The 23,943-nt window shown below is 41.1% G+C and overlaps 1 protein-coding gene across 9 annotated transcripts in view; it reads right to left on the reverse strand.

Moving 5' to 3' along the window:
• adgrl2a (adhesion G protein-coupled receptor L2a) overlaps window positions 1-23,943 on the reverse strand; it is a 244,320-nt gene that overhangs the window by 5,465 nt on the left and 214,912 nt on the right. For 5 of the 9 annotated variants that reach the window (XM_060941577.1, XM_060941578.1, XM_060941581.1 and 2 more), the window contains exons 15-21: window positions 22,545-22,765; window positions 17,376-17,442; window positions 13,690-13,781; window positions 7,146-7,314; window positions 4,819-4,947; window positions 3,070-3,166; window positions 973-1,030 (exon numbers count right to left, since the gene is read on the reverse strand). In XM_060941577.1, coding sequence (XP_060797560.1) covers window positions 981-1,030; window positions 3,070-3,166; window positions 4,819-4,947; window positions 7,146-7,314; window positions 13,690-13,781; window positions 17,376-17,442; window positions 22,545-22,765 — 825 coding nt within the window. In that variant the 3' untranslated portion in view covers window positions 973-980. Of the gene's footprint in view, window positions 1-243; window positions 373-972; window positions 1,031-3,069; window positions 3,167-4,818; window positions 4,948-7,145; window positions 7,315-13,689; window positions 13,782-17,375; window positions 17,443-22,544; window positions 22,766-23,943 lie in introns of all 9 variants that reach the window. The other 4 variants (XM_060941582.1, XM_060941576.1, XM_060941575.1 and 1 more) reach the window with 2 other exon arrangements.

Raw genomic sequence — 23,943 nt, forward strand, 5'->3', positions numbered from 1 at the left:
AAAAAAAAAAAAGGCTGAGGCTTAGAATGAGGAATTGTACAGTATATCAAAGACGATACTGAAATGTTTCCAGGGTAATAAACATTTCAGTTCTGTCTAGACAAAGTTCTGGTATATGCCTTCCATTTGGAATTCATATACGTATCTGTATATTATAGAACAGAGAGAGAGAGAGAGAGACTACAATGCACCAGCACAGGCGTCAGAGTACCACAGAGAAATGCAGTGGTTTAGTAAGCGCACCTGGAGAGTTAAAGACAGGAGCCGTAGGAGTGTTACATACGACCGTTTCGGCCAGTAAGGTATTGTACGGGTTGTTAGTGCCTTGGGGTCGTAGAAGAGGGTTTGTTAGTAGATAATTGGACGTCATTCCTGGATCAGCAAGATAGAAGAGAAGATAGAAGTTCAGAGCACATATACAAAGATAGACACTCTCATATTTAATGATGACTAAAGGCTGGCTCATGATAATTAGTATTATTTTTTTTTTTTTTATGAAACGTCTTATTTGATATTTGCAGAATCGATGTTTTATTCAGATTTGTTTAGCTGTTCTGATGGCAGGATAATTATTACTGAGCTGCTTGGTATCCCAAACATTGGCTGTCATCATTTTATCAATCCCATATGTTATTATTACGACAAACCAGTTCAATTGTAAGGGGAAAAAGGATCTAAAGGATTCTGACACTTATGTGGACAGATGATACCAATTGGTAAGCGTCTCGTTTCATGAGTGACTGTATTCATTTGGAATTTAATTTGCACTCATCAGGACTGAGAGTTTAAAAAAAGAGAGAGAAAAAAAAGAAGAAAGTCCTTTCTGAAATATTTGTTGTCTCAGTCGGTGCAGAGGAACAGAAGCATGAAGAGAGGAAAAGGATGTCAGCCTCTCCTGACTTATGCATGCAAGAAGGACTGCTTTAGCATTTTAGAGCAAGCCAAAGCTATAACTGAGGAACACAACCTTACCACTCGGGTCAGCTAGAGTTGAACATCATCTTCTCATCATCATACATTTGTGCCCTGGCTAAATAATAAATGACATTTTTTTTTTCCTAAGTCCTTCAAACAACATCCACTAGGTCATTGTACATCCTGGTTAACTGATGTGTCTGGGAGCAAAGGAGCTTATGAGACTAAAATGTGCAGTTCTTCTACAGGATGTGGCTTTTAGACTAAACACACACCCTGGACGAGGCTACCTTTTTCTAGACCTTACAACATGCACAGATGGTTAACAAATTAAAGGAAAACAACAACAAAAAAATAGTTGTTCAGTTATGCTGTAGGGCCACGCACGCTTAAAAAGGAAGAGTCATTCCAAATCAATCTGTGCGTTTACATGCACATAGAGAAAATCGAATTTCTGCCGTAGCTCGACTGAAATCGAAGTTCTAAATGCTATGGAAACACCTTACACTACGTTCAGACTGCAACCTGAAACGACCCATATCCGATTTGTTGTGAAATCCGATTTTTTTGTTAGGCCGTTCACATTACCAATTATATGAGACTTGTATGCGATCTCCAATATGAACGGAAAACGACCCAAAAGTGTCCCGCATGCGCAAATTGACACGTAATAAGCACATCTACGTAATACGTAAACAAAAAAAAAAAGCGCACTCTTCAAGTTTGCAAGTAAAGCATGGAGATGAGGCGAGACCTGGCGATGTGGTTTTTGTGGCGGCGGCGGAACTCACACAATAACCTGGTATATGCGGCCTGTATCCGATTTGTTATTGACAATCTGAACGACACAGATCCGAATTTTTTCACATGCGACCCAGGCCGCTTGGATATGTGGTCCCAATTCCGATGCATATCCGTTATTTTCACATGCGACTGCAGTCTGACCGGACAGGTCGCATTCATGCGACCTACACGTCATCAACAAGAGACAAACGTCACTATTCTGCGTTGGCTAATCCCGCCTCTTTGGTGGAAAACAACAACAATCTCAATCAGTCTCAGTCTCAATCGCCTCCACAATACCAGGTTATTGTGTGAGTTCCGCCGTCGCCACAAAAACCACATCGCCAGGTCTCGCCTCATCTCCATGCTTTACTTGCAAACTTGAAGAGTGCGCTTTTTTTTTTGTTTACGTATTACGTAGATGTGCTTATTACGTGTCAGTTTGCGCATGCGGGACACTTTTGGGTCGTTTTTTGTTCATATTGGAGATCGCATACAAGTCTCATATAATTGGCAATGTGAACAGCCTAACAAAAAAATCGGATTTCACAACAAATCGGATATGGGTCGTTTCAGGTTGCAGTCTGAACGTAGTGATAGCTCGGCTGAAATCGAACCGAACTGGATTTCTCGTAATCAGGCTACGCGACCTAGATTATGTGATTGTAGCCGAGCTACTTAGTGCATGTAAACCCTATCAAGCTACGTAGTCGAGCTACTTACTTCCCTTCCGGAAGTGACGAGTGACGAGACCACAAGCGGGAAACACAACAGCCTCGGTCGGCATGACAACAGTAGTAGTAGCGAGCAGCGGAAGAGGTCAGGAGGAACAAGGAGAACGAACGAACGAAGAAGAGAAAATGGCGAGCAGAACACGGAACTGATAACTTTGTTTATACTCTTGAATAGCTCTTCTTCATGACGACAACCGGAAGTGTACCAACACGATGGGGCGTGTAGCGCCACCTGTGGCTTGGGTGCACAATGTACCTCACACAATAGCTCGATTTCCTTGTGTGCATGTAGGATTGGATTTCTCTGGCACCCCTGCTGGGACCCTTAGCTCGATTACCGACAGTAGCTCGATTTGGATGTGCATGTAAACGCAATGACTGATCACATTTCTCGTATCCTGATGGGACTGGCCTCTAACAGAACTATACTTTCGATCATGTTATATTGTTTTCCCTTTAATTTGTGACCCATTTGTAGTTTCGTATTTTAAAGCAAAAATTTACTGGCAAAGGAAATATCTTAACGCCATCATAACCTAACACCACTAGCTCTGAATTAATAACAGACGCGTTAGTTCCCAAAAGAGTTCAAGAGACTAAAATGCTTCTAATGTAGCACCAATGGTTTCTGACTGACCTTGGTTGAGGGTTGAGGTGCTGTTGATGTCCCCTGAGATAAAGGAGGATTCAGACTGCTTTCTTACAGTGTCGTTCCACATTCTTCTGATTCGACTCTGTTAGATTAACAAAGACAGCAATTAAATGTCAACTCGCTTTGTTAGCAGTAAGAGAAATATACAATCACCAGCCACTTTGCTAGGTACACCCAGCCACCTGCTGTTTTATACGGTTATCTAATCAGCCGATCCCTTGACAGCAGCACAATGCATCAAATCATGCAGATACAAATCAAGAGCTTCGGTTAATGTTCAAACATCCGAATGGGAAAAATTGTGATCTCAAAGTGCGACTTTCACTGTGGTATGGGTGTTGGTTTGAGCCAGATGGAGTGGTCTGAGTATTTCAGAAACTGCTGATCTCCTGGGGTTTTCACACACAACAGTCTCTAGAGTTTACACAGATAGAATGGTGCGAAAAACAAAAAACACTGAGTGAGCAACGACAGTTCCGTGGGTGGAAGCGTCTTGTTGATAAGAGAGGTCAGAGGAAAATGGCCAGATTGGTTCAAGCTGCTAGGAAGGATATCAAGTCAAGTCAAAGTCCCTCTCACACCAGAATCTGGTCTTCCCAGTCAGTCTCCTGTCCCAGTACTAACCAGCTCTTTAAAGCGTATGGGTGTGGCGCTGATCTCCGTTTCGATAGCCCTCGACCTCTTGCTCGAGGTACAGTGGGAGGGGCTAGTCCTCTGGTAACTGCAAGAGTTTGACTTCCCCACTCGTATCTGTATTGCAGTGTGCCTTGCCGGACAGTAGTAGGTACCATTTTTATGATGGTCTTTGGTATGACCCGACCGTGGCCACTAGGCCAACCTGCGGTCTAGGAAGGATACAGTAACTCATATAATCACTCTTTACAACCGTGGTGAGCAAAAAAAGCATCTCAGCAAGCAACAGCAGAAGAACACATTGAGTTCCACTCCTGCAGCCAAGAACGGGGATCTTAGAATGAATGACAAGTTCCTATTAGGGCGGCACGGTGGTGTAGTGGTTAACACTGTTGCCTCACAGCAAGAAGGTTCTGGGTTCGAGCCCAGTGGCTGATGGGGGCCTTTCTGTGTGAAGTTTATATGTTCTTTGGACTGTGTTTCCCCCACAGTCCAAAGACATGTGGTTACTGTAAACTGTCCAATGTGTGTGAATGGTTGTTTTCCAAGCCCAGAAATGGGAGGGTTGTGGCAGGAAGGGCATCTGGTGCAAAGTTATGCTCCAATTAATATGACATGTGGATCAACGGGGTCTGCATGGACCCCAACCTGGCAACAGTGCTGGACGAGGGAGAAGAAGATGATGAAGTTTCTATTAAAGTGTCCGGTGAGTGTATGTATCTCTCTCGACAAAATCATTTTCTTACCAACATCATAACCCTGAACTCGCAGAGTAGTTGTTTTACCAAATCATTCCCTTCTTCTGTTACATATTTCTCACATTGTCAACAAAACGTTAAAAATGTAGATATATAGTTTGATATTCAGGAGTACGTACGTAGAAAAAATATAATCTGTCAGAAAGCTTGAAAAATCAGTGCAATTCGTCACGGCATGCTATAACAGACTCATCCTAGATTACTTATAATACACGTTTTATTTTATCATTTCAGCTTGCAATTCCCAACCTTGCCTTCTATTCACAATGTGCTTCATCTCTTCCTGAAAGCTAGAGGAAACTGGGTCAGCTTGGTTCTTCCCGGTGCAGTGTACTGAGCTTACCTGAGTGCCGGAGGAGTAGCGAGCACTTGTCCTTGTTGTTGCTGTCTTTGTGGAACTGTGGGAGCTCTCACTTGGCAAGCTGCTGCAACAAGATGTGTGGCGGAGGCATTTGCTGTACTCTCGACGAACCTGCAATTCAAAAGCCGTTTGTGTCCTGTGAGGTCCTAGATGTGTGTTTCTGTTAACAACTCAACAGCTATCACCAATTTTATCAACCGGAGATAGTGCATAAAACAGGGATCCCAGCAGTAATTGAAAAAAAATAGAGGAATGTAAGAAACTATCAGCATGGGTCAAGGGGGCTGCAAGCCCTTTGCGGGGTGCAGGGGCAGCGCCCCTGCTGGGGGTACAGGGGGTGAAGCCCCCTGAAGCTGTTGAGATTTTAACATTTAAAGATGCTATAGAACACATTTTTTACATAGAATTTAACAATAATGTGTATCTATTTGATGCCATATTTTGTAATCAATGACATAAGTGGCAAAAAAAATTGTTATTTATAAAAATTAGATGAAAATGTAGCTTTGAAGAATATACTTCTTCTAACCCGGACACTGTTCCGCTATCTCTTTTATGGACGATATCTTTTTTCCATGACATATTCAGGGCTGTGAAATTGTAAATAAGAAATCCGAGGAAAAGGGGGGGTCTGGGGCCCGCAGGGTCCCAGACACCAAGCCATTTTAGGTGTTATATGGTGTATTCTGAGCATTTCCTGCAAGTAAAAAATTGATCTCAACAAGTAAATATTTGACTAGTCTTGGTCTTCATTTTGCCATATAAAATACCTATCAACAGTTTTCTCTTTTAAAATGAAAGATCCATGTAAAATACCTTGAAATATCTAATAAGTGCCTATGTATTTTATCTCTGAATCAAAATAAAAGTAAAAAAAAATGTGTAAATAACAATTTAAAGAAATGTTAATAAAAGAAAACTTTGATAGGCCTTTCAAAATGACTTTGTGAAAAATCATGCTCAATATTTAAGTGAGAGATACCTGTTGTCTTCCAAATTACACTTAATTCTTGTATTATGTCCTGGCTTTTTCCAAGAATCTGTCACAATGTCTCTTGTCTGCAGAGCAAAAGTTTAAAAAAACTAATGTTTCTGATCTAATATTTTACATCTTTTCTTTTACTTCTGGCTCCTTCTATTCTTCTTTGCATCACTCCCCGCTATTTCTTTCAATTCATCTTTCAGTAAGGCTATTAGTTATTAGTTCTATAGTATTTGCATTCCTCTATTAAAGCTATTTACAAAATGTTCATAGTCTGTCAAACAGCATCTAATGAAAGTCTTTTAATTTTCTTTTCTTTAACACCATCTCTTTCAGTTTTGCAAACTTGTTCTTTTTCATCTTTTCCTTCAGTCTGTCGGTGTGTTCTTTTCTAGCCCTCTTTGCATCTCTCTCGAACACCTCCTTAGCTTTCCTTTTTGATGGCATCTTAACTATGTCTGATCTTGCACCCTGTAAGTACAAAATTCACGTACGCGGTGCCAGGTCACGCAATAGCTATTTTTAGCTCTGTCATGCACTCCTGAGCAGTGTTGCCAGATACTGCTGACGTTTTCCAGCCCAAAATATGTTCAAAACCCACCAAAATGCACTTGAAACCGCCCAATCTGGCAACACTGCTCCTGAGTCGCAGTCAAGACGTGTTCCACGCTCAGCTGGCATAAAACTCCGCGAGTCCGGCTGTATTGAGCCGCCGGTCTCGTGCAAGGCGATTAAAACCGACTAGACACCCCCCCAATGATTTTTAATGCAAAAATAGACGTTTTGTGAAGATGATATTTTTCGCGACAGAACCCGTGGAAATTTCACAGCCCTGCATATTGAATTAAGTTCAACGCATTAGAAACAAAAGCACGAACGGAGTTAAAACACATTTTCTAGCAAATGGGCGCAGCCATATTGTTTTCTCGTTCTATCACGTACAGTCTCGCGGTATTTACATCAATTTAACTTCCGAGTGTTCCCGAATGTCAACGAGAACAAATGAAGCTGACAAAAACATCGCTAAACAAGCAAACCAAATCAGAACGTATTCTGCTGGTCATTTTACTTAAACAAACATATTTTTAACAGATATACAAGAGATTAAAAAAAAAAAACACCACCACTTTGGCTAGAAAAATAGTGGAATTCCGCTAAATAGCGGACGTCTGGGATCCCTGATAAAAAACGGGCTCGGGATTTCATTCTGAGATACAACTTTAACAGGCGACCTAAGGCAATATATAAAATGTACTTTTTTTTTTTAAATACACGTTGAAAAATATTTTTAAAGAAACTATTTCTGTAGGAAACAATGAAAGCTCACTTTTTTCTGAAGCAGACAGTAGAAGATGAAGATGAACATGCCCTGAAAGGTGTTGAAAATGGTAAAGAGATAGGCCAGCACGATGGACTCGCTATTGATGAACAACAAACCGAAGGTCCACGTGAGACCCAGAAGACACAGCAAGGCAAACGCTCCTAGAACCCAGGACCTGCAAACGCAGACACATAACGCCGACTGTGAGTCTCCAGGTGCAGCACGTTGTGAGGCTTTAAAATAGGAACTGATGATGGCTCGAAACTAAGACATCTACTAAAAAATAAAATAAAATTAAATAAATAAATAAAAAGAGGGAAAAACATACATGGTGTAATAAAGCTTTAAAAACAGGTCCTTATCATTTGACCTGGGGCTGGGAGAAATGAGAAATGTGAGGGAACAAAACCGAGATTTGAATAAATACGAAATGAATAAATATGCACGTGTATCAATCTGGTTCTCAGTCACATATTAAGATATTTAGAGTGTGGGAATTTGGTGTGTGCCACACTACTACGTGAAGAAATGTGTCGTTTTGAGCTGCGTTTAGAAGGAGGAAAGAAGGAATATTGCACTTGAGGACTGCAATCATTTCAAATCGGTCCATTACGCTTGAGGAGGCGTTGACAACACATCTTGGCTAGCTAAGGAACCAAAGAGATAGAGTTAGAGGAAAGAAAGGAACTGAAAAAGGAGAAAGGAGGAGCGGTGTGTGAAGATTCAAGGGAACCTTCAGACACCTTCGCTGACAGATAAGAGCACTGACAAACATGGAGGATGGGCATTTTAAACTGAGGATGAGGGAGCTGGAAGTCAGAGGAAGACTGACGAGTGTGGCAGAGTGATGAAAGGGAAACTACGAGGCTGAGAAAGAAACGTCTAGCTGACGGTCTTACTTGATAAACGGTTTATTATCTTCATAGCTAGAGAGCATGGTAAGCAGGGAAGAGAGACAAAATCGGGTCAGACAGATCACAGTCCAGTTTCAAAAAAAAAAAAAAGGAAAAAAAAAAAGCAAACTGTGAAGCTGGAAATTGTAAAGAGATGAAGCTGGCAGGATCAGAGGAAAGATGATGAATGATTATTGTTCTGTATGTTAAAATGATGAGGCTGGAGGTTGTGCTGAGCCAATTCACTTACACAGAGTAACATGCTGGACAAATGTGGAACATGTGCTTTAAAGCGACTCAGACAAAAGCAGTACTGTAATAAAGATTTACAGCCATAGTGGGCCTTCTTGTTTTACTTCTAGGCTTCCCTTTTCAACTAAACAGCAAACCAGAAACATTTGATTTATTCAATGTGTAATATGTGAGCACAGCTATACAAACAATAACGGTTAAAACAGGTCCTTGTGACAAGACAGGGGTCTAGTGAAATTTCATTGGAAATGTGCCTGTGTATATTTCTGCCGTGAAGAAATTTACAGTGGCGCTAACGTTTTATGAGTGGCCATCATAGGTTGTGATATATGGTAAGAGCTTACCCAGGCAAATCGGTATTATAGTAGCCATCACAAACGCGATAATTACTGGTTTAGGTAAGAGGAGGGCGAGAGAGAGAGAAAGAGAGAGAGATAAAGATTGGGGAGGGGGGGTAAGATGTGGAAAAACAGGAAGAGAAAAGAAAGGAGATGCCACAGATTAACTCTCTCCACATGCAGCATGCAAATAGTGCTTCCACTGCCACGTAGGCTACGATCCTTGGCCCTGCAAGCTCAAATAAAGAGTTCTGACACAGTACAAGCAAAATCACAACAATGTGTAACATACATCTGAGAAACCTGGATCGTATTCATTTTGTTTAATCATTTGTTTTCTTCTTCTTTTTTCATTATTCCAGCACTGTAAAACCTTGCCAATCACTTTTGATGAAATGCAACTTTTTTTTTTTTTTTGACTGAACTGAGGCAGACAAATTGAAAATTAAGGCACGCGTAAACATTACTACTAAACGTTAACCCCTTCAATGCCCTTGGACGAGTCACGTACGTCATGAAATCTTTTACCGCTGTGATGACGCGACCCATACGCGCACCATCACGGCGTCTGCTATGGCAGCCGCCATAGAAAGCATGTACTGTCATTTCCCCCATTGAGCAATTCCAGCGTTATGGACGTGACACTTGAACTCAAAATGGCAACAAATGACCCAGTGCATGTTTTATTGTCTCCCAGTATTTAAACAGGTGTTGCATATTTTAAGGCTGTACCATACTGGAGAAGTGATGGAACAAGAACAATTCCCATAGTACATCTAGGGCATGCCAGAAAACGCCAATAAAAGATGCGTTATGGATGTGACAGAAAAAGTATCACTTTTCTTGGGTGACTGTACATTTTTATCAAACTCTGTGAAATTGTAAACCTAATGTCGAAATGGAGATATCCATTTGATAGAGGGGTCCAAGGTGAATATTAAAAAATCTTTGTTTAAAATATTTTGTATTTCATGCAGAGTTTCGGAAGGAAAAGTCAGCGTTATGGATGTGACGAAATTCCGTTATGGACGTGACGCGTCTGAAATAGACATGGCATATGTTTAGAAAATCAGCAATTTAACCACCATAACCCTTTGAAAAACTCTCTAAATATCAGCTAAAACTATCAAAGTTCTTAAATAATATTTAGGATGGCTATTGTTTTGCTGTTTTGTGGATTTTAGCATACATTTCTGTGGCTTGTGGCAATAATATAGAATTGTACATCATCAAAGTTGATTTTAGCTTGGGGTTTACATTATAAGAAAGAAAGATTGACAGTGACATATTAGGTTGGTTACAAATTGGTTCAACTTATTCACATCTGTAAAATACAGGCCTAGGTGAGATCTCTGGGAGTGGTTTTGATGTATTACATGTTGCTTTATTTTTGCATGGTGAGGTTGACATTTACATGGAATTGCCCCATTCAAACTTTCCTCGCATTGTTATGATGGTTCATGGACTTTACAAACTGCAGTACGTGAGTTTTAACCCTTTTATTGTGCATTGTGGTTTTGTTAGTTAACATGGGTCGACACATGTTTGGCGTAACAACCATTCACGCACATAGTATTAAAATACAGTGGTGCTTGAAAGTTTGTGAACCCTTTAGAATTTTCTAAATTTCTGCATAAATATGACCTAAAACATCATCAGATTTTCACACAAGTCCTAAAAGTAGATAACGAGAACCCAGTTAAACAAATGAGACAAAAATATTATACTTGGTCATTTATTTCTTGAGGAAAATGATCCAATATTACATATCTGTGAGTGGCAAAAGTATGTGAACCTTTGCTTTCAGTATCTGGTGTGACCCGCTTGAGCAGCAATAACTGCAATTAAACGTTTCCGGTAACTGTTGATCAGTCCTGCACACTGGTTTGGAGGAGTTTTAGCCCATTCCTCCGTACAGAACAGCTTCAACTCTGGGATGTTGGTGGGTTTCCTCACATGAACTGCTCGCTTCAGATCCTTCCACAGCATTTCGATTGGATTAAGGTCAGGACTTTGACTTGGCCATTCCAAAACATTAACTTTATTCTTCTTTAACCATTCTTTGGTAGAATGACTTGTGTGCTTAGGGTCGTTGTCTTGCTGCATGATCCACCTTCTCTTGAGATTCAGTTCATGGACAGATGTCCTGACATTTTCCTTTCAAATTCACTGGTATATTTCAGAATTCATTGTTCCATCAATGATGGCAAGCCGTCCTGGCCCAGATGCAACAAAACAGGCCCAAACCATGATACTACCACCACCATGTTTCACAGATGGGATAAGGTTCTTGTGCTGGAATGCAGTGTTTTCTTTCTGCAAACATAACGCTTCTCATTTAAACCAAAAAGTTCTAGTTTGGTCTCATCTGTCCACAAAACATTTTTTCAATAGCCTTCTGGCTTGTCCATGTGATCTTTAGCAAACTGCAGACAAGCAGCAATGTTCTTTTTGGAGAGCAGTGGCTTTCTCCTTGCAACCCTGCCATGCACACCATTGTTGTTCAGTGTTCTCCTGATGGTGGACTCATGAACATTAACATTAGCCAGTGTGAGAGAGGCCTTCAGTTGCTTGGAAGTTGCCCTGGGGTCCTTTATGAGCTCACTGACTATTACATGCCTTGCTCTTGGAGTGATCTTTGTTCATCGACCACTCCTGGGGAGGGTAACAATGGTCTTGAATTTCCTCCATTTGTACACAATCTGTCTGACTGTGGATTGGTGGAGTCCAAACTCTTTAGAGATGGTTTTGTAACCTTTTCCAGCCTGATGAGCATCAACAACGCTTTTACTGAGGTCCTCAGAAATCTCCTTTGTTCGTGCTATGATACACTTCCACAAACATGTGTTGTGAAGATCAGACTTTGATAGATCCCTGTTCTTTAAATAAAACAGGGTGCCCACTCACACCTGATTGTCATCTCAGTGATTGAAAACACCTGACTCTAATTTCACATTCAAATTAACTGCTAATCCTAGAGGTTCACATACTTTTGCCACTCACAAATATGTAATATTGGATCATTTTCCTCAATAAATAAATGACCAAGCATAATATTTTTGTCTCATTTGTTTAACTAGGTTCTCTTTCTCTACTTTTAGGATTTGTGTGAAAATCTGATGATGTTTTAGGTCATATTTATGCAGAAATATAGAAAATTATAAAGGGTTCACAAACTTTCAAGCACCACTGTACATTACATTCCACACATATCGACGCAAACACAAACAACTCAGAAACAACGCTTTGTCAACATGTTTTGTTTCTTTATTTATTGTGCCTAGTCATAACATCTAGCCTTAATGAGTGCAAACAAGTGGTTTTTAAGTGTTTAAGGACACCAACCAATGTTCATTTGGCATTTAAAAGCTCCATGTCTTACCGGTGGCAGCGCTTCCTTGTTGTGACAAAGGGTTGCGTGATGGTGCTGAGGACGTTTTCATCATTGGGCACGTTCACGTGTGCGCGTCCTCGCGGTGACAGTTAAACGTGTAAAATGTCTGAATAGTTGGTATTTGTGTACTTATATGTATATGTATTTGTGTATTATTTTTTGTAAGGCCTGAGAATATGTATTTCTTTATAGCGCTATTTTAAAATGTTTAAATTAGTTATTGAGTGCCTAACTAAAAACTCCCTGCTTTTTGGTTTAGGCAAGTGTATTGGCCAACTATAGGGAGGAGACAGGTATCATTTATAATGGTGATGTGTTCAGTTGTTGGGAGAGCCAGGTAGAGACAAGACCTGTGTTTATATTGCTCTGTCCTACACTCAGCTGTGTGAGTACATTGACTTGAATTTTGCTGTCTTGAGCCTTAGGCTGGGGCGGCATGGTGGTGTAGTGGTTAGCGCTGTCGCCTCACAGCAAGAGGGTCCTGGGTTCGAGCCCCGGGGCCGGTGAGGGCCCTTCTGTGCGGAGTTTGCATGTTCTCCCCGTGTCCGCGTGGGTTTCCTCCGGGTGCTCCGGTTTCCCCCACAGTCCAAAGACATGCAGGTTAGGTTAACTGGTGACTCTAAATTGAGCGTAGGTGTGAATGTGAGTGTGAATGGTTGTCTGTGTCTATGTGTCAGCCCTGTGATGACCTGGCGACTTGTCCAGGGTGTACCCCGCCTTTCGCCCGTAGTCAGCTGGGATAGGCTCCAGCTTGCCTGCGACCCTGTAGAAGGATAAAGTGGCTAGAGATAATGAGATGAGATGAGCCTTAGGCTAGCTTATCTTTTGTTTATGTTTATTTTGGCTCCACGTAGCCTGTTTATTTTCTGTACATTTGTAAATATTGTATAGTTATTTTTCTACACTTTCATTTTGGTTTATTTTAGTTAGTTATTGGTCTCTGGCTCATTATCTTATCCGTGGCGTGCAAAAATAAAAGGCGAAAACATCATCTCCTGCCGTATCTGTGTGCCAACTCCTAAGGCCCTCGACACCCTGCACCTTAACACCGCTCTGCTGTGCCTTATGACGGAAGAATGTTTTAGACATTGACCGTAATTCATATGTGCCACTGTGAAGTAAAAGTAATGTGCCATGTACCGTACTGTAAGGTACATGAAAGGAGGTGTTTATGACGAGCAGCGTACGTCATAAGGCACAGCGGTAAAAGATTTCATGGCGTACGTGACTCGTCCAAGAGCACTGAAGGGGTTAAATAAAATAATAACTACACTTGCAGGACCATAAAGCGAGCTTGAGCAGACATGTGATCTTTTCTATTATTAAAACAGGTTCTGTTATTTTCCAAATGAAGCACATGGAAATGCTGTTATTCTCCCTGTTGCACCCTGTTACACACACACACACACCTCCATTCTATAGGGAGACATCACCAAGGAGACTTTTGTAATCACTATCAAAACACTGGAACCTAAAAATAACACACAAGGTATTTTCTAATTTCAATTAGGTTTCACTGAGTGATGTCTTTCAGTGACGTTCTGGCCCTAGCTGACATTTTTAAAATGTAGAAAGTGACTTTCTTCTGTCCTTTCTACGCTTTCGTAACATAAACTACATCGAAAACAGTTCGGGACTGAAGAAATATCAAAACTCGGAACAGCTTCACTTACTTTATGTTTTCCAACCTGCTGGAGTCTGGTTTCAATGAAGTAGAGTGCTTCACCATTTTGTACATTGTGATGACCAGGAAGATGAGATTAAGCTGTTGGAAAAGAGTTAATGCCTGTGTTAATAAATCAGGATACACTTGGAATTAAAAAAAAAAAAAGAAAAAAAGACAGAAACGTTTCATCTGCGGCTTTCTCGGAAAAGAGACGTCTAAATGTCTCTGCAGCCCGAAACTGCTGGAGCCGACTGCTGGGTGATTCTATATTGATAAGGGTGTGGGAAAAAAATGAATCAAAATCCAGCACACTGCAAGATAAACACAAGCTCTGTTAAGAGAGAAGTGAAAACACAGAACAGCAGTCAAAAAAATAATAATAATTAGGTATGTAAATGGAACCACATTTAAAATGCATGAATGAATGAATGAATGAATAGTATGCCTTTGTACACTACCGTTCAAAAGTTTGGGGTCACCCAGACAATTTTGTGTTTTCCATGAAAAGTCACACTTTTATTTACCACCGTAAGTCGTAAAACGAATAGAAAATATAGTCAAGACATTTTTCTGGCCATTTTGAGCATTTAATCGACCCCACAAATGTGATGCTCCAGAAACTCAATCTGCTCAAAGGAAGGTCAGTTTTATAGCTTCTCTAAAGAGCTCAACTGTTTTCAGCTGTGCTAACATGATTGTACAAGGGTTTTCTAATCATCCATTAGCCTTCTGAGGCAATGAGCAACACATTGTACCATTAGAACACTGGAGTGAGAGTTGCTGGAAATGGGCCTCTATACACCTATGGAGATATTGCACCAAAAACCAGCTAGAATAGCCATTTACCACATTAGCAATGTATAGAGTGGATTTCTGATTAGTTTAAAGTGATCTGCATTGAAAAGAACAGTGCTTTTCTTTCAAAAATAAGGACATTTCAAAGTGACCCCAAACTTTTGAACGGTAGTGTATATCTCATGCTCTTTTACGCTCACTCTCACATCCACACGCTAAAACACACATGTACGCAAAAACTGCTGAGGCTGTGAGATCTTTTTATAATGTGGCATGGTATGTGCTGTGAACGCGGAAAAAAAAAAAAAAGAAGAAGAAGCATATCCTTAGTGTCACTCATGAACAACACCACTAGCTGGTGTGAAATAAGCTTCAGCACGGCAACTTGCTTTTTCGATGCCACGCAATCTAATTGATTTGTGCATTGCCCTCAAACAGCAGAGATGATCAATATACCTCCTCTCTCACATCAGCAGCTGTTACACAGGAGTCAGTGACAGGACACAAATGCCAATGACAGAATGAACGAAGGGATAAGATGAAAACAAAACAAAAAACAACAACAAAAAAAAAAACCACTGAAGTATCGGCTCTTTTGGCAGATTGCCGCGATGCTGGCGTGATGCTGTGTTTGTTGGTGGCACTGGTGTGACTCCAGTGTACTGAAATGCCCTTCATACCCTCTCACAGTGCCTGGAGTGGTGACATGGATCTGATGAGACAGGTGAAGAGGGAGTGTGTGTGTGCGGAGCAAGGCAAGTGTACACTCCCGACCCCCTCGGCCAGCACACACCACCAACTCGCTTTCCCTGCTGCCCTCCCTGGGGCTTCTGCTACCTCTCTCTTTCTCTCTCTCGCTCTCTCCCCACAGAGACGGCCCTGAGCTGTACTGTGGAGAAAGCTTTTTACCGCGCCGTGGGAGTTGCGTGTGTGCCCAGTGAACTCTGCATGAACCGGATGAAATATTAAAGGTGCAGATGGAACTGTCCGGATGATGCAAACAGCTCACGACGCGTCATGATCCGATGCCTCGAGACCACTCATTACTTCCATGTTCTTCTTTACATAGATCTAATGCCCCTTTGTGTCCCAGAGTGGGCCAACCTCTGGCTGCCTACATGCTTCCAGGAACTACCACTTTCAAAGAGCAATGAAACAGGAGCAGTGCTTTTCAAAGTTAAAAGCGCACCCTAGGCCTTTCATGCTCGATTCAGCAGAACTGTTCTATTTTTCCTCTTTTTCTAAAATCAGGCTGCTGCGAGTGTTGCACGTTGAATAATGAGATTGTCTTTGTGTGCGTTTTCCCTTCCCCCTCCCAGACCGCTTTTCCCACTGACAAGGACAAAGCCAATTTGCTGAGAAACCCTATTTCTATTAGTATAAATGTACACTGTACTAATAGAAATAGGGTCACGGGTTTAAGGGGAAACCTTGGTACCGGTGATTCCCCGGAGAACTCGCAGCCATTGTGCCTCATCTCACATTGTCAATTGGGAAAATGGGCTGCGACAACTCCCTGAGAACTGTGAGTCCTGCTGCTTGAGTTCTCAACAATAAATCAGCTTTATAAGGGGCACCGGCCTTGTGTTGAAGATGACTGGAACACGGATTCTGGTAATCAGAGCTCTTGCTAACACATACATCAAACCAGCATATGGTTCCTGGCAGAGAAGTGGCTAAATGAGAGCCTCTCACATGCCTTGCAAAGAGCCCTTTGTAGAGCTTTCAACTCAGGATGACATCTAATCTGCAACTTGTTAGTGGAGCCTGTTTTTTAGCGGTCGCTGCTGCCTTTTTGTCTTTTCAAAATTCGATAACTTTCAGTGCGTGTCCTGCCACATGGACCAGAGTCTCTCCCGCTACTGTAAGCCAAACATCACGTTCCATTACTGTAATCTCAGCGTTTGACAGCGTTCGAGGAAGTCATGTCGTCTGCGCATAATGAACCTGGCCTTGGTCAAACAATTCTCCACCTTTGCCACCTCCTGTCTTCGTTTTCAGGATGACGAGGTTTGACCCGGGATAAAGATTAGAACGGGGGAACCAATAGACACAACTCTAAAGCCAAACAGCTCATGTAAATACCACCTGCTGGAGTTTCTCTCACTCTCTCTCTCTCTGTCTCTCTCTTTTTCTATATCCTTCTATTTCTCAGCTCCCCACAGACCTTTTGCTTCAGTGCCTCACCAATCTACTCGGAAGCAGCGAAGTCATAACCAGTAAATAACTGCATGCTTGAACAGCAGCTGTGTCAATATGATATGTCATATATGCCCTTCGCCTGAATGTTACTCAAAAGCAACTATCGAAATGCTGCTGGGAGCGCTGTACCAGAAGAGAAAGTTATCACCTACTTCTTAAAAGTCATGCTGCAGAAAAAAAGAAAGAAAAGGAAATCTCAGCGTGCCAGTCAATATTGGTCCTTCACTAACGTGCTGGGCATTTTTTAAGGATAACATTATACTTTAATGCTCTGTTGTGAAAGCCTCTCTGCATCGTGGCACAATTATTCCCACAAAAACATTACTCAGGCCTTTCACACCGGCTTTTCAGAGTGCTTCTCTCCTACAGTGGGTTGCATTGACTGGGTTTGCTGAGACTGAACTGATCTGAGCAGAAATCTAAGCGCTACGATCGTCTGAATCAAGCCAAGGAAATAACAAAGGCGGCCTGGCTTGATGTTTTCACACCGTGGCGTTTCTTGTCGCAGCATCTGCCATTGGCTTGGAGAAGTCAATTATTGTTTAAACTATGAGGTGTATCATTCTGGCCAGGTCTGCAGGCAAGCACATAATTTTTTTCCCCCTCCGTTTCCTTTCTTTCCTTCCCACTTGGTATGCACACAATTTCCAGTGCAGATGCGCGTGCACACAGAGCCAAGAGTAAGACTGAACATACCATAATGATGAAGGTAACAGGTCCAATAAAACTCCAAATGAAGTGGTTGTCCAATCTCAGCCAGCATCTACACAGAGGGACAGACCAGACGCATTAAAAACCAAATTCATGTTGGAAGGACATTACATACAGTGTGTATATATATATATATATATATATATATATATATATATATATATATATATATATATATAGGAATGTCATGTCTTGATAAGGATTAATGGGAGGGGAAAAAAGAAAACGCTATTCCTCACTAAGACAGCACATTGTCTGGTGTGGATCACATTACGATGTTGTAGGCTTGGCAAGCCAGTGTATACATTACTGTTAAATGCAGCTCAAAGATGGTAATTGTCTGTAAAAGTATCTAGGTGCTCTTGTCTGTGACCTCCGGCAGGAAATATTGATTACCTAAATTAGTGCAAACTTACACTGTGCTAATAGAAACCACAGAAGACATTTTACACACACACACACACACACACACACACACGTTTGTCTTGCTATCCTTACTTGTGAGAACCTTCAACTGACAATTATTAATGCAACCAAAAAAAGCAGTTTTCCTCAAAGGGGCCAGCAAAATGTCCCCCAAGGATAGCTATATCTGACCGATTTGACTGATTGTTTATTTCGAATATGAAAACCAAAATAATAAAAAGAAAAATAAAGCCAAACATTTAAACATAATACATAGAAATACATATTTGAAAAGGAGTGAGAAGTAGTAAAACTTATAAACTCCCACCCCTTCTCCTTAAATAATGAATAACAATAACAAGCTTCCTTGTTACCTGTCTAGATGCTCATGCCTGATACTTATAGATAAATAAAATGTATTTCTGACTTTGTATTGAGAAAACCTAAATGTAATTTACATATATCCATACACATACATACATACATATACACATACCGGTACATCCCTATATACACACACCTCCCCATACACTACCGTTCAAAAGTTTGGGGTCACCCAGACAATTTTGTGTTTTCCATGAAAAGTCACACTTTTATTTACCACCATAAGTTGTAAAATGAATAGAAAATATAGTCAAGACATTTTTCTGGCCATTTTGAGCATTTAATCGACCCCACAAATGTGATGCTCCAGAAACTCAATCTGCTCAAAGGAAGGTCAGTTTTATAGCTTCTCTAAAGAGCTCAACTGTTTTCAGCTGTGCTAACATGATTGTACAAGGGTTTTCTAATCATCCATTAGCCTTCTGAGGCAATGAGCAAACACATTGTACCATTAGAACACTGGAGTGAGAGTTGCTGGAAATGGGCCTCTATACACCTATGGAGATATTGCACCAAAAACCAGACATTTGCAGCTAGAATAGTCATTTACCACATTAGCAATGTATAGAGTGGATTTCTGATTAGTTTAAAGTGATCTTCATTGAAAAGAACAGTGCTTTTCTTTCAAAAATAAGGACATTTCAAAGTGACCCCAAACTTTTGAACGGTAGTGTACATACATACATATACCCATATAAAATCTATCTATTATAAGCATACACCTTTACATACAGTACGCACGCACAACACACGCACACAGACACGAAAAGTAACAGAAAAGTGTTCTCATAACACTCAGTGCTACCCATCACCTCCCTCATCCCTGTACCTCTTGAAAACAGTGTCTTTGAACCTCATTTTAAACTGTTTCATGTTTGGACACTGCTTCAACTCCATGGTGAACCTGTTCTATAGTCTCACCCCGCTAACTGAAACACAAACACCTGTCCTGTTTGTATGAAATAAAGTTAAATTAAAGTAAATTTTTTCCCCTTAAATTATAACTCCCCTCATGGATACTGAATAATTTCTGTATATTTATTGGTAATAGATTATTTTTAGCTTTGAGCATTACTTGAGCTGTTTGATAATCCACGATATCTGTAAATGTTAGTAATTTGGACTGTAGAAATAATTAGAAACAAGATATAGAAACACGAACAAGGATACAACCTAAAAAATTACCTGTTTAAAAAAAAAAAAGAAGATTTTGGTTCTGCTTATCGGTTCTGCGATAGTCTAGCCTAGTAAACTAGACCCAACCGCCTAGCGGCCAAAAATATTTTTTGCCTAGCGAGTGGGTCTAGCCTCGCACCATATAAACAAACACCCCGGGCATCAAATCGTGCCCGCCAATCACAACGCAAGGTTTTTGTTTGGATTCTTTGGGCGGGCTTTTGCAGGAGTGACGACAAGGCTGCGCGACGCTGGAGAAAGCACAGCAGGAAAGATGGCTACGGCTAGTGAACAGCGCGCGTTTGACTCCGCTTTGGAATCAGTTTTAGAAGAATTAGACTTTGAGTTTTCGTTGAAACATGAGCAGGAAGAGGCTCTCCGCTCATTCCTTTTCAAAAAGGACGTTTTCGCTGTTTTGCCGACCGGCTATGGCAAAAGTCTGATCTACCAGCTGACTCCGCTCGTAGCCAAAAGGATGGGGCTAGTTTGTGCGGTACGAAGAATTAATAAGCAGCTTTGAAACATTACTTTTTGATTGTTTCTTATTTTCCCGTTATTTTAAATTTAAGGGAAATTATTTCACCAAACACCACTAAATAAAAACTCTCAAAAACAGTTTAAGCAAACCCTTGAAAAACACTTGGAAAAAAATGTGTATGTGGTACAGACTCCAAACTTGTGGTCATTATCTCCAAACTTCTTAATATCTAGAACCTGTTTATTAATTAATACGCATTTTGAAAAATTATTTAATTTCAAAGTCTCCCCCACTGCTTTCTGTCGCTCTGACTACGTCACAGTCACTGTTGCGCTGATTGGTCAGAGCGTTGGCCTATATGCACAGAGACAGTTTGAAAGACAGTGGTTTGTTCCTCCTACCTGCTTCGGAAATGTCTACAGATCGAGGCCAGACTAAATTCACATTTAGTCTGGCTTGCCAGGCTAGCGATAGTCCTTTATTATTGCAAACAAAGGCTACATATCTGCAAGGATGTCTGTAGTCTTCCAGGACCTGTCTGTGTGATTACGTCACGCATCAATGCAACAGTTTGTCCATTCGTTTACATACGAGCGAGCATGCATGGCTAATGACAACAGTGTGAAAGACGAACGGTGGTAAACGATCAAAAATTTTTGTTATCTAAACCACAGCCTTGTTTCATTTGGCCCGTGTGAACCTGGGGGGGAAAATGAATCCTGAGACGGCCTGTAGAACACGACCGCTCGACATTTTCACACGATCCAGAATTCACAACAGATCTGTAGAGACTGGTATTGTACAACACACATGAGCTGACCTTACAGCACTGAACTACGGAGCCCTGCTCATGACAGAAAAAAACAAAAAAACGTGTATATATTTCGCAGCCACGTTAAACAAATTTGTTCCCTTGTTTTATAATGTCATGAGTGGGGCTGCTTACTTAACTGAACCTGATGGATGGAAGCTGTTTTTATCTCCGTTTGTTATTTTATAATTTAAGGCGCAACGCACTTTCAAACAATCTTTAATGTTTATTCGTCTTGCTATATTAATAACATTGCCGTAAATTAATTTGACAATTCCATTGAAAACTGTTAGAAAAACAGGTGAATATAGGGCAAAATTTCACCTTATGAGTCCTGAGCGACTTTTCTTTTGCAGTAAACTCCAGCAGGCTCCTTCTCAGACTCCCACCTCAGTATATCTGTGCTTATAGTGGAGCTATCGAGTGAGTAGCTTACAACCAGAAACAAGAAAAATGCTTACGTCCCAATTACCTCATCCTGTTTCTTACAGTATTAAAGCGGTTGGTATCCAGTAAAATGGTATTATTATACAAAGGAATATCTCATCTCATCTCATTATCTCTAGCCGCTTTATCCTGTTCTACAGGGTCGCAGGCAAGCTGGAGCCTATCCCAGCTGACTACGGGCGAAAGGCGGGGTACACCCTGGACAAGTCGCCAGGTCATCACAGGGCTGACACATAGACACAGACAACCATTCACACTCACATTCACACCTACGCTCAATTTAGAGTCACCAGTTAACCTAACCTGCATGTCTTTGGACTGTGGGGGAAACCGGAGCACCCGGAGGAAACCCACGCGGACACGGGGAGAACATGCAAACTCCACACAGAAAGGCCCTCGCCGGCCCCGGGGCTCGAACCCGGACCTTCTTGCTGTGAGGCGACAGCGCTAACCACTACACCACCGTGCCGCCCCACAAAGGAATATATTTATTGAAAAAGAAACACAATATAATAGATGTTCCATACACTTTCATAATTTATGTTCGTTATTTTGCTACAGGGCGGCACGGTGGTGTAGTGGTTAGCGCTGTTGCCTCACAGCAAGAAGGTCCAGGTTCGAGGGCCTTTCTGTGCGGAGTTTGCATGTTCTCCCCGTGTCCGCGTGGGTTTCCTCCGGGTGCTCCGGTTTCCCCCACAGTCCAAAGACATGCAGGTTAGGTTAACTGGTGACTCTAAATTGACCGTAGGTGTGAATGTGAGTGTGAATGGTTGTCTGTGTCTATGTGTCAGCCCTGTGATGACCTGGCGACTTGTCCAGGGTGTACCCCGCCTTTCGCCCGTAGTCAGCTGGGATAGGCTCCAGCTTGCCTGCGACCCTGTAGGACAGGATAAAACGGCTACAGATAATGAGATGAGATGAGAAGTTTAAAAAAAAAAATTATATATACACACGTCAATCACCACTCTTCAGGATCTCACAAAAATGCCGGCCCACCCCTGATCCAAACATCTGACCTTTCTCTCTTTTCCCCCTTCATTTTGGAATCAAAACAGGGAATCGATAAGAACCTGCCTTTAGCTATGATTAAGGAAAGGCTTAGACAAGGCAGTGTGACCTGTATTATGCACACATTAACACACGCACATAAAGAGGAGCCCTTAGTACCTCTAGACTGAGCTAAAACACTATCATTAATCTGTGTAAAAGCCTTGCCATGCAGCACTTGGCTTTGTTAGAGAGTGTTTTGCAAACAAGAGCTCGCTAGAGGCTTTCTGAGTTGATAAAAACCACAGTCACTTCAGGTGTCCTCTTAAAGATTTACTCTCTCTCTCGCTCCCTGTGTGTGTGTGTTAGCACATCAATGGTGCAGACTGTGCTCCTCATATACGAGAAAGTTTAAAAGTTACCACTCCTTCCAGAATCACCGGTTAAACACAAAGTCTTTACTTACGCTTTTTCTGTTCCATAGCTCCCATAATCCACAGCGGCGGACACACCCACGATGATGGCGGGAAACAGGTAGCCCGAAACGTAGTAATATTTCTTTCGTGAATATTCACTCTCAAAGATGTCCACAAGCATAAGATAGAGATGAACGCCTTCCAAACACATCCAAGCGAAAGAGGACAAGAAGAAATAATGCAGGATCCCGGCAATGATCGCACAGCCAATCTGCGAGACGCAGAAATATCATAGCATGATAAACATGACCTCTATCACCACGAGATACAAAAATATATTCTGCAGTACCATAAACAAGGGCTGACGGTAAAAGTGATTAAACAGTGCTTGTTTCCCTTTCACAATATTTAAAAGGAATATACAAACCTCATTTCCAGAAAAACTGGGATATTTTCCAACATGCAATAAAAACAAAAATCTGTGATTTGTTAATTCGTGTGAACCTTTATTTAACTGGCAAAAGTACAAAGAAAACATTTCCAATAGTTTTACTGACCAACTTAATTGTATTTTGTAAATATAAATGAAGTTAGAATGTGATGCCTGTAACACACTCAAAAAAATTGTGACATTGGCAAAATAAGACTGAAAAGGTTTATTGGATGTGGGTCTGTCTCAGAAACTGGGTACTGTGGGGGTCCCCCACTAAATATACTCACCATCAATAAACTATACAGTTTTGAATTGTGATGTTGGTTTTAATTTTAAATAAAATGATGAAAGAAATAATACAGATAAAACTAAATCTTTGATGTGAATATTCAGAATTTGGCAAAAATTCTACAAATTTGTGGGAAAATGGCGGCTTGATCTGGGACATGATAAACGGTCGACTACATCGCATTCCCTTAAAAAGGTTGCAGTCCACTGAAAAGTCTACAGTTATCACTAATTCTATCTTAAGTTGCAACTTTATACACCTAAGGATTGGTGCGCTCACAGAATAATCATAACCGTAATAAAACATCATGCAAAATATCTGATCACCGTCGTAACTCCATTTTCCGCAGACCCAAAACCAATACGATCGTGTGTTTTGATCTAAACGGAAAGCCTCAGGGTCAAGGTCACGACCTCACCAAAAGCAGTAACTTAAAATCACTACACCATATAAAAATGTAGTTATAAATCTGCGATTTTGTTTTTTAAAACGAAAGCTGAAAGTTAGGTATAGAATATGTTTCTTACAGAATATATTACGATGGTAGCTGGTCTTGTATGAATTTCTGAGCTATAAAATGAGTCGTGGTCTATTTTTTACCGTAGCGTGTTATTTGTGTGCGGGGAAGGACACACATTAACAATTTGCATGTGTAGAATGGAATTTTCCACTCCAGCAGTTAGAAGTTGATCGTGCTTCCATTTGCGGTCTTTCTGTTACGCGGGTG

Source organism: Neoarius graeffei, chromosome 15, assembly GCF_027579695.1.
Source record: "Neoarius graeffei isolate fNeoGra1 chromosome 15, fNeoGra1.pri, whole genome shotgun sequence".
Lineage (NCBI taxonomy): Eukaryota > Metazoa > Chordata > Actinopteri > Siluriformes > Ariidae > Neoarius > Neoarius graeffei.